General features: G+C 56.4%; 1 protein-coding gene across 1 annotated transcript; it reads right to left on the bottom strand.

The window, feature by feature from the left end:
* Nucleotides 1–4501: 4501 nt before the first annotated feature.
* On the bottom strand, nucleotides 4502–9401 carry PC9H_002920 (uncharacterized protein; the record flags this gene model as incomplete). The annotated part of the gene is made up of 4 exons (XM_036772520.1): nucleotides 4502–6258; nucleotides 6344–6694; nucleotides 6773–6928; nucleotides 7109–9401. The coding sequence occupies 4 exons, from the start codon at nucleotides 9399–9401 to the stop codon at nucleotides 4502–4504; spliced, it is 4557 nt and encodes a 1518-aa protein (XP_036633993.1).
* Between the last annotated feature and the right edge of the window lie 1899 nt (nucleotides 9402–11300).

Genomic DNA, 11300 nt, shown 5'->3' with positions numbered 1-11300 from the left:
GTATATGAATAGTCGGGACAAGCAAAGAGAGGTTGTTGATCCTTTGTACACGTCTATTTACAGCCGCCTTTACCGTCTACAGAAGGCAACGACCGCTTCGCAGGTCAGTACGAATACTAACTCTTGCTTTATCAGTTAATATTGATATAGTCCGACGCTTCTGATCTCCAATCACAGCCTAGCGTGTAGCGTGCCAATCGTCGGACGTTGATCATCGGGGTGGGGCTCGGGCGCACTCGAAGCATGCAATGCAGTACTCATTGCGTGGTGGGTATGCATTATTGGCGTTCGAGAAACGCACGTGGCACGCAATATCCCCCTTCTTCTCGTTGTCAACGCCTTCGCAGCCTTCTCGCACGCGTCCATCAGACCGCTGGTCCCTTCGACCCCCTCGAACATTCGAGTGATTACACCCATCGAAGGCGGAGGCGCCGCATCGCATCGCCCACTCCACTCGTCACTAGTCCTTCTTGCCCAGCTTCTCCCCATCTTATCACCCTTTCTGCCTCCACCCCCATCTTATCAACCTTCTCTACTCCACATACAAATGATTAGCTCATACGCGAAGTTTCTCCTGGTTTTTCTAAGGTGGAGACGCAGAAATTGGCGTCGCCGACGCTAGAATGTTCGCGACTCGCCGTCGGCGGAGGAGTTGGCCTTTGTGGAGGAGCACTCGGCGATTGAAGTTCTCGAAGATTCTTAGGAGGTGGCTGAGGGGCGAGGTGGAGCCGGCGGAGGCGTACGCGAACTTGAAAGAAGGCGCAGGAAGGGCAGATTCGTATGACTCAACGACAGGCTGTGGTGAAATGCTTCACATCAAGCTCAGCATTCTACGGACTACAAACAAGGGACAAGGGGACAGCAGCTTCGGAGGCACACAGTCAATTAATCAACCTTCAACTGCAAGCTTCTCGGACTCGTCGATTATAATGCAAAGTATACAGCAGGCAACCGACGGACACGAGCTCTAGCTTGAGCGCTTGCAACGATAAACTCTTCCTACGCGTGGTCCATTGCATTGTATCGATTATCCATCATGATCAAGCATCAAGCATCGTGGACAGCAACTCTACTAGCCAGCACTCTACTGATCAACAACTCTATCTGACCTATTCGCACCCGCACCGGCATCCGTGTCCACGGCCGTGTCCATGTCCATGTCCATGCACTCCCATCAATACCCGATATCAACCACCAATAACCAATAATCGATAACCCTTCGTCTTCGTACGCGTGCTCGTGCATCTGCATCATGCCCAGCAACTCTCCTCAAGACGCGCCGCGCAATCCCAATATAGCGCAACATGCAATCTCTCCACAACACGCGTTCTTCGAACCCTTCCAGCGTAAGGTCCCACCCCACGAATCCCCTTTGTTCGTCATTTAGAGGGCCGACGGTTCCAATCATCTGCGCCGTCAAGAGGACAACGGTATCGTGACTCGCTCAAGACCCCTGAGAATGCGCCATGATGGTGCAGGAAGTCTGGGAGATGCCGTCAATCAACGAACACGAGCACTCTCCTATGTAGAAGCTTGTCAGGCAAATAACCAATTTGCCTCAACCTTGAGGCGCACTAGGCTGGGCCTTAGCCGTGTCTGTTAAGGACGAATGTCTTGACATTAGGCCAGATGATCCTCGGGGAGCACATGAGTATCCTTGAGTATCCAATACTCAGACACCCACACTGGTGGCGGAATACGCATTCCAAATTTCGCGACATATCGCCCCACAAGGCAAGTCTCATGCTAGATGGTACCTTCCACGATAACTGATCTGCGCTATACTTCCGGTCCCGGGTTCACGATCTCCAGACTCTGTCCACAATTAGCGACCTTGGGGCTTGGAACCTCGAGCCAATTAATTTTCACGGGGCTCCCTCGCTACGCGCGATCGCACCGTCAAAGGGGATATGGCGGCGGCTGTGACCTGGCCGCCCGATAGGCTGATGTCTGCATCTCGGAAACAATTATTTCGTGCATAGCTTACTGCTGCTGACTCTCGTTGATTTTTCCAGCTATGTACGTGAGACAAAGTCTTTGTCAACCGGTCCTACGCACGCGTAGCCCGGGTCGCGACGTCGATGAGTCCATCGCTTGGTTATCGTACCCGCGATCCACGTAGCTCGGCAGTTCGGTACCAGACCATACTGTACTGGTGTGGTACACGGAATATCTGAGTCAACGATAAGGCTATCATCACCAATTAAATTCAGGTCGTTCACATTGAACCTCGACTATCATCTGGTTAAATCTCAGGACTTGTCGACGTCGACGTCGATAAATCACAGTTAATCCACTTCCTACCTCCAATTAATCAATCTATTCGTTCGCCTATGCGATGCGTCTCGGTATCTCGCGTGCTTCGAGCTGTGCTGTGGAGCTCTGTTGTAACTTGTAGGTTACAATTTGACTGCCGGCGAATCAACTGTCCTCGCATCGTGTTCTTGGGTGGCCTCGGTCAATGAAGACCAGTCGACCAAGGCCCAAGACGTATCAGACTCTCCCAGATCCCAGGCAGGCCGAGCGCCACAAGGTTCACCTACCTGCGTGCGAGGGTCATGAGAAACGGGAGATCTCGAGCGGTCTCTCGTCACCGTTCGCCGAGCGACGATCTATCAGAAGATTCAGATGCCTCCGCATTGGTCACCTTCATAGAGGTGTTCTAGAATTGCATTGCACTAACAAACAGACTGCGATCGTGCGATTGGAAGTTACAAAATTGTAAACTGTGATAGGAAGCATTGCGTGTGTATGTATTGTGTGTATTGTGTATTGCGCCTAGTGTGCGTTGTATTGTATTGGAAACTGGTATCGGTATTGGTATCGATTGCGAAGAGATTGTCTATGTGTTGCCATACGTCGAGTGGTAAATCAGAATAAGGACTAGGAACTGATATCAAGTGAGAACGAGAACGAGGCCTGGGGGTGGGGATGGGAATAGGTAGATTGGGATGGGAAAGGCGAAATTGATGAGATGGGAGACGGGAATAGGTGAAACGGAAAAAGATAAGAAATATAGATGAGTGTATAAACATGTATATACATACTACGTGCCTCTACGCACGATTTTGCGAGATTTTGGAAGACCAGAGTGTTCGACTAGTCGGTGGGATTTTCAAGAAGATGCGTGTATGGCTGTATGGTCCACGGCGCTCGAGACATTGAATGGGTGAACTGAGACATGGGAACGCGCGAAGACGCGCATGTGAGAGTATGTATTTGGAGAAGGCGCGAAGGCGCGAAGGCGAAGACGCCGAGCCACTTCATCGAATGTCCTACAACATTCTTCGACGCCAGGGGTGTCTTCGTCTTCGTCTCCGTTGATGGAGTTGGTGTTCCTCGACCCACGACCCACCGCTGTTTGATCCCTTCGATGCCTTCAACAGCAATAGGTGTGACACGTGATGCAGGCCCTCGGCCTCGCTTCGCCTTGGCGGAGACGGGGACTTGGAACCTATTTTGCATAACTGAATGAATGGATGCGACGCTCTCGCACTCGGGAGGTATGACGAGGGCATGACGCGGGCGAGTAGGTATGACGAGTGGGGTGATAATGCATCAATGCTGTTTGAAATTTGAATGGGCTGAATGGATTCAATTGAATTGTTTTGTGCTTCGACAGGTTCCAGAGTCCAAGAGGGAACCAAACCCAGGCGTCTCGGGTATAAATATATGTTGTCCACGTCACGCGCACTATGCGCGTCGAGTCCTCGTCTGGCCGCGTCTGGGCGGCTGGAGTACCCGGAGTATGTTAGTGTTACGTCGGGAAGAGACGAGGATGAGGAGGTGGGGGAGGGGTGAGAGGGGGAAGAGGCGATATAATAATAAATGGGGCGTGTATTATCGTTTTCGTAGCGTTTAGCGTTTTTCGAGTCGTGAGCGTTTTCGAGGAGCAAGGAGTGAAGTGGTGGTACAATCCGATCCAGCATTAGCGAGCGAGGCGTTGGCGGTGGTGTTGGTGGTACATTTGTGCTGAGAGCCGAGAGTGCGGACGGAGGAAGAGGTGGAGGGATAAAGAAGAAACAGGAAATGGAGAAAGATATGACGAGAAAATGAGGAGATGGTGAGAGATTATTGTAGATACAGGCAGACGTAGACGCGAATATATGGTACACAGATGGGAGGGGGAAAGAGCAGATACGTAAACGAAACAATCGTCCAAAGAAACAAAGATAACAAGTCAATCAAATTAAATCAAGCAAAATGTGGGGAGATTCATAGAGGCGCCGACGGTGACACATCCCGTCAGGCCGTCATCCCGTCAACCGTCGATCAAGCCAGGCGGGGGTAGGCGGGGGTACGGAGGACGAAGGGATCTACGAATCAAAGCGATCAGTTAGTCAATCAAAAACAGGGGACCGAATAACAAAAATAACAGAATGAACGTAACAGCCCGCGGAGAGTCGGGAAGCAGGAGGGAGATCGGGCGTATGAACGCGGAAGCGAACAACCACCTCCAACTTCATTCATTCATTCATTCAAGGAAGTAAACACTCACCCTTCACCCAACAACCGCACTAGGTCCCGCAGCGAAGCACCACTGCCTCACGAACGCCTTGTACAGCTCATCGTCGCTCCCCCCGCCCGAAATCCTGCTCAGCCCGCCCCTGATATCCCCGTTCTCATTCGCCGCCGCAAGCGCCGACGGGGACGACGGCGAGGTCGGGGGCGTAGCCGTACCCGTACCCGTAGTCGTAGTCGTAGTGGGAGGGAAGGGCGAGGAGGGCGAAAGGGGGGAGAGGGAGGAGAGGGCGGAATGGGATGGCTTGGGGGTTGCGAGGCCCTCGTCCCCGCTCGAATGCGAGAGGCTGAACGTATCCTCGTTCGGCGGCGAGCTGCTCCTCCCGACACCGGTGGCGCGCGGGGCGGTGTGCAGCCCCATATCGTTCGGCGTGACGAGCTCCTCGTCGTCCTCGTCGTCGCTCGCCGTGCCCACACCCGCACCCATGCCCGGCGATGTGTTGACGCGCATCTGGAGCTGGGGGTACGACGCGAGCGATGACGCCAGAGACGAAGATACAGGAGATAGACCGCCCAATTTCGCAGGGGCCGCCTTCATCGTCGAGCGCGGCGTAGCGGAGTTGGAGCTGTTATTAGAATTGGCAGTGGACCGCGAGAGAGGCGGGCGCGCAGTGGACGGCGGACCCGCCCACGGCCAGTAGCTCCCCATGCCCATCGTGCTGAACGGGGGCGAGCTCGACAGGCCCACGCCCCCCATACCATTCCCATGCGTCAAGGACGACAGATCCGACATGTTCGCGAGTGACGACGACGGGCTCGGTTTCGGCGTCGGTATGCCCATGCCCGTTGGGTTGAGCGACGGGTTGAGCGAGGGGGACGTTAGAGTGGGCGAGGGCACAGGACTCCCTGTGCGGCTGCCCGCGGGGCTCGGGACGGGCGATCTCTTCATCGGGAACGGGATCGCTGATACACCTCCACTCATACCTTGACCTTGTCCACCTGTGCTCGCACCGCCTACACCGCCAGCGTGTTTAGACGGTGTGGTAGGCGGCGAAGTCCTGCTGATCGTGATACCCGAGCGCGGGGACGACGGCAGATACGACGACGAAGGCGACGAAGGGGAGGCGGCGGCTTGGTTCGAAGTGTACGGGAGCGGCGACGCAGTGCGCGGCGGCGTATCGGGCGGCGTCGGCGCCTGGCGCCTCTCCTCGGCTGGCAGTGCCTGGGCAGGTGTGGCTGTAGCGGTAGTTGTAGTTGCAGCGGTTGTTGTAGTCGTAGTCGTAGTAGTGGGCGTCGTCACGAGAGTGACTCCAGGCGTCTTCTCCTTCTCTCCACCCACAGCTGCGCCAGTCACAGATAGAGATAGAGTGGAAGCAGGTTGTAAAGAAGACGAAGGAGAAGCCGACGAGGCAACGCGCGAAGTCGGCGCGACGTAGTTCCTCAGGCTAAACTTCGCGAGCCTTTGCTGCGTAACCTGGGCCGCCTGCTCGCTGTACACCGATCTTCTTGCTCCTCCCATTCCCCTTTCACCCATACCCATTCCCCTTTCACCCATCCCACCCATACCCATACCCATACCACTACCCTGCATCGCGCCCACGTGCCCGCTGGCACCAGTTCCCGTCGGGGTAGCGGACGGCGAGGACGTGAACGACGACGCGGTCGTATACGTCGGCAACGACGTCGAGTACACCATCCCCGTCGCGGTCGCGGTCGCAGTCGCCGTCGCGGGTGCTGCTGTTGATGAGGAGCCTGAGCTCGAGGCGGGGGGCGTCGCCGGGGATCGCGACGGAACAGCTACAATAGATAGTACTCAGTACTCAGTAAACAGCCAAAGCCAACAACAAAGCGTGAGCGTGAGCGGGATGGGGGAGGCACGCACCAGGGGCGCTGACCACAACTCTGCGCGGCACATTCAGCGGGCCCAACCACGGACTCCCGCTGCCCCGCACACCAGAGGCCTTCGCCTTCGCTTCCATACCCTGCGTCTCACCACCGGCACCCCGCACACCAAACGCCTCCTTCGACGCATCCCTCACCTTCGTAAACGCAACACGATAATCCGCACCGCCGTTATTATCCCACCACTCGCCCCCTCCCACACCCCCTCCAGTCAGATAGCGCGCCACCAGAACGAGGGAGCGCGTGTGCAGGGACGTGGAGTACGCGAGGAGCGAGATGCGGAAGGCGAAGCGGTCCCACGAGGAGTGCGGCGAGCGCGCTAGGAGGGTTCCTGCACACGAATAGATGGGGCGTTAGAACACCACGGGTAAGAGGAGATGGGAAAAGAATTAATGAAGGAGAAACGTACCTAGCAAAGCAGAGTTTGTGTTCGCAGAAGCGTCATGACCAGGTGTCGCGCCGCACACCCACCGCGCGGCGACCTCGCTCGTCGTGTCCCACCCGTCGAGCGTGAAGCGCACAAAGACGGCCTTTTCGAACGTCACGTTGCGCACGAGCACCGTCCCTAATCACCCCAAAAAGAAAAAGAAACGTTAATGAGCGAGACATCCCGGTGGGTTTGTGGACGAAGGTTTAAAGTCATTGAAGCGAGGGATGTTTGGGATGTTTAAGCAGGGTTTGAAATGAGAAATGAGAAGGCGGGGAGGTTGGAAGTAAGAGGAAGTAAGGAAGAAAGAGAACGTACCACACAAAACCGGGCCTTCACCCCCATTGCCCTCTCCATTCCCTTTACCTGAACCCCCGCTCTCGTCCAAAACGATACTCTCAATGAACACATTGCCCGCGGGGTTCGGGTCCGGCGTCGGGATGGGCGAGGACGCGGACGCGTCGATCGTGTATGCGTATCCCGAGTTCGATCCCGAGTTCGCCGTCGTTTGCGCAGAGGATTGCGATTGCGATTGTGTGGATTGGGATTGGGATTGTGAGGATTGAGGGGGTTGAACAGTCGAAGGACCAGCAGACGAAGCAGACGAAGCAGCAGAAAAGGCAGCGTTCGCAGTATTGGCAGAGGATTGACTAGACGGCGCGTCCACGCGGGGGAAGGGGTACTCCCCTCCCTGGCCTTGGCCTTGGCCCTGCCCGTTCCCGCCCTGCCTATCCCCCCATCCCCAGGCGCGTCTCCCCGCCCCACCCACACCCCTCGCACCGCGCTCATGAGACGCACTCGATGCACTCCCCCACCACCCGCTCGCGCCGTACCCGCTCGCCCGGTACCCATAGCCCGACGCAGACGACCCATACGCAGACGACGAGTAGCCCGTCGACGACTCGCCCTCCGTCTCCGTCTCCGTCTCGCCCCCGCTCAGCACCCCCTCCCCTTGGCCTCCCCCATCGCTTCCGGCTGCACCTCCATCTCTACCTCCATCTCTATCTCCATCTCCGGATCCGTTATTCGCGTTCGTGTTGGAATGCGTGTTGGATTGTGTGTTCGAGTTGGCGTGCTCCGCATGCGCATGCCGCCGCCCGCCGCGCAGCAGCGACTTGGGGCGCCCGCTCCTGTTGAACACCCGCACGCTCGCCAGCCCGTCGTTCTCCGCAAAATGCACATTCTTCGGCGTCATCAGGCTCTCCAGCGTCTCCAAGCTCTCCAGATCCTCCAACTCCCCCAATCCCAATCCCAATCCGTCGCGCAGATGCTCCAGATCATCCACACCCATACCCATACCCGTGCCCATATCGTAGTGCTCGCTGGCGCGGGCGAAGTACGGGTGCAGGGCGGAGAGGGAGAGGGAGCGGAGGTGCGGTTGCAGTTGTAGTTGTAGTTGCGGGTGCTCGGTGGTGGGCGTGGGCGGCGAGGACGTCGTCGCGGACGTGCTCACGCTCTCCGCGGACAGCTCCTGCTGGTGTCCCGCGCCCTCCGACACCGACCGCTGCACAGATTCCGCACCCAGCGCGTTGGCGGCGGCACCGGGGGTGGACGCAGCAGACGCAGCAGACGCCGAGCGCCCCCGCGCGTATATGCCGAGCACCGCGCGCGTGTAGTTCGACGGGATCATCGGGATGACGCTCTCCTTCGGGTACGCGGTCTTGCCCGTCGCCGCCGCCACGTTCGGGGACGAGGACGAGGATTTCAGGGAGGAGGATTGGTTGGGGGCGGATAACAATGATGATGCGGAGGAGGCGGCGGCGGTGGAGGAGGTGGAGAGGGAGAGGGAGAGGGTGTGGGGATGGTTGACGGCGAAGGGGAGGGAGGATTTGAGGGAGGATTTGAGGGGTTTGCCGTTGGAGAGGAAGATGGGGGTGGAGGATGTGCGGGCGACGGCGGGGCGCAGGGGCGGGCGTGCTGCTGGTGCACTGGGGTGGGATTGTTGGGGAGCGGTGGATGGTGTGGAGGAAGCAGGGGGCGTGGAGGTGAATGCGATGTGCTGCGAGGGCGGCTGTGGGGAGAGGGGCGACGAGCTCGGGAACGGGACTGCCCCGCCACTCAGATTCGTATTGTTGAAAGAGGGGGTAGAGGTGTTGGTGTTGAGGGAATTTATGTTACTGAGGGAGTTGTTCTTGAAAGGGGAGTAGTGATTGCGCGGGCGCATGACGAGGGGCGGCTTCTCGTCCGTATTCAGTCTGAGCTGGAGTGCGGGGAAGGATGTGTTGGGGTTGAGCTTGAGCGCAGGCAGGCCGCGGGAGGGGAGGTTGGGGGGCGGGGCGGCGGGGAGGTTGGTGGTGTAGTTGAACGCATCGAGGCCAAGGCGGGCGTCGTCGTCGTCGTGGTCGTTGTTCGAGTCCGAGTCCGAATTGGAGTCGTCGTCGCCGCGGATGTGGAAGAGCGACGCTTTGCCGCGGGGTTTTGTGGCTGAGGCGGGTTTGGAGGATGTGTTGCGGCGGGGGAGGGACGGCAGCGGTGCGAATGCGCCAGGCCCTTTGTCCGCGCCATTCGTGTTCGTGTTCATGTTCATGTTCATCGCCTTTGCACCACCACTGCTACTAGAAGAAGTAGGAGGAAGAGGAGTGCTGGTGGGAGACGGCGTAGAATAAGGCATCCTGCTTGGGGGGGCGATAACAGCAGGCGAGTCCGAGTTATAGTCTCTACAAAAAAACCCGCACTTCTTTGGCTTGTATCGTTCGGCCTATTCGATCCGATCTCTCAGCTCAGACTCAGCTCTTGTCTGTAGTCAGGGTGTGTGACTGAGATGTTTCCCAGATTCGCAGATCCCATCGGGGGGTCTAAATCCGTTAATTTCCCTTATCGTGTTAGTCAGAGAAGTGAGATCCCTATCGGCTGCGCTCCCATTCTCCCATCCCACCACTCCCACTCCCACAAACGAAGGCCCGAACTCCTGCCTTTCCCTTCGCCTTCCACTGTTCCCTTAGAGAAGCGTACAAGGGCGATTTACATAATATGTAACCAATGCTCGATATCGATCAGTAATAATCGTTATCTGTAATTATAATCAAACCCGATTACTATTACTGATTGCTGTGACTGTTTGCCGGACGTCCATTCAGTCCACCACACGCGTCCGCGTCCACGCTGTCCCTCTCACTCTTGACATTCTCACTGGCCTTTCTCTTACCCGTTCTCCTCCCCGGCCACCGGTCTCATCAAATCAATAGTGTATTCCGTATTCTGAATTCCCTTCCATATACGAGTACGAATACTAATACGATCCCCATAGCCTAGTGACCAGTGACTAGTGATCGACCTTCTCCTGCGTTCCATCGTTCCATAATTCCATCAATGTTTTGGGGCGGCAAGCCAGACGAGCCCCAACTCACAAGAGCTCCAACTCCTGTCCCCACGTACCCACGTACCCACCCATTACACAAGATTACGATTACACAAGATTACACAACATTATTAGGAATCAGGATTGTATAACACATGGAGAATAGAAATAGAATATAGAAAACATAAGATTCAGAAGGTAGGCTGTTTTCCATGTCTAGATGTCTAGAATCCACGGGACCTGGGCACTCTCTCCAGACTCCAGACCCCCCAGACTCTCCGCCATCCAGTCGACACGGACGCCTGGGAACCGCTCAAGACGCTTGGGAAACTTGGACGAGATGGACGAGACCGCGCCGGGCGTTATCGGTATCGCTCTTTCCGCGCAGGCGCTACAGCACTCCCGGCCCTTCGCTTTCCCTCTGCCACTTCTTTTTGCCTTTCCCCTCTGCCAGTTCTTTCTGCCTTTTTCTTTGTAACTCGTGAGTCATCGGTTCATCTACCGCGTCAACTTTTCAACGTTCTACTGTGCAATATGCGTTATGCGTTATCCATTGTGCGTTATGAATATTTGAATACTCCACTCCGACGCAGACGCAAGGGGCACCGCAAATGCTCGATCGCCGTGCTTATGAAGACTGCCTCACAGTGATCCCCGAGTGAAGATTGGAAACTGGTGGTGTGTAACTCTTCCGCTTCCAAGCGCGCATCGCTTTGTCACTGCCCTCCCACTGCTCTATCCTGAGCTCTATCCTCTATCCTCTATTCCCCATCCCATTCCATACACACCCATCCCATCCAAATGTATCCCTCTCCGACGCACGCACCATTCACCATTCACCATTCACCATTAATATTCACCATTCACCATCCCATCCCCCCCACTGCCCGCCCCGCGCACCAATGGCATCTCGTACGTTGGCAAGCCCGCATTTTCGACGATCGTCCAACCTCCCAATCGACTACTCCAATCAGCCAATACTCCAGTCAACCAATCATGCAATCATGCGACCATCCAACCGTCCAATACTCCGAGCCTCCGAGCCTCCGAGCACGGCGCCATACGAGTCAAAGCGCCATACGAACCAAAGTACAAAGTCCGAGTTTGAATTTGCGTTTAAGCAAGAGTTTGAGTTTGAGCTAGAGCTAGAGCTAGAAATTTGCCCTGGATGGAAAGCACGCTACGTCACTGCCTTCCCCTCCCACCCAGTTC

This window comes from Pleurotus ostreatus, assembly GCF_014466165.1.
Source record: "Pleurotus ostreatus strain PC9 chromosome Unknown scaffold_2, whole genome shotgun sequence".
In the NCBI taxonomy this organism is placed as follows: domain Eukaryota; kingdom Fungi; phylum Basidiomycota; class Agaricomycetes; order Agaricales; family Pleurotaceae; genus Pleurotus; species Pleurotus ostreatus.
Note: the sequence above shows the minus strand (reverse complement) of the source record. Positions and strands in the feature narration are given on the sequence as shown.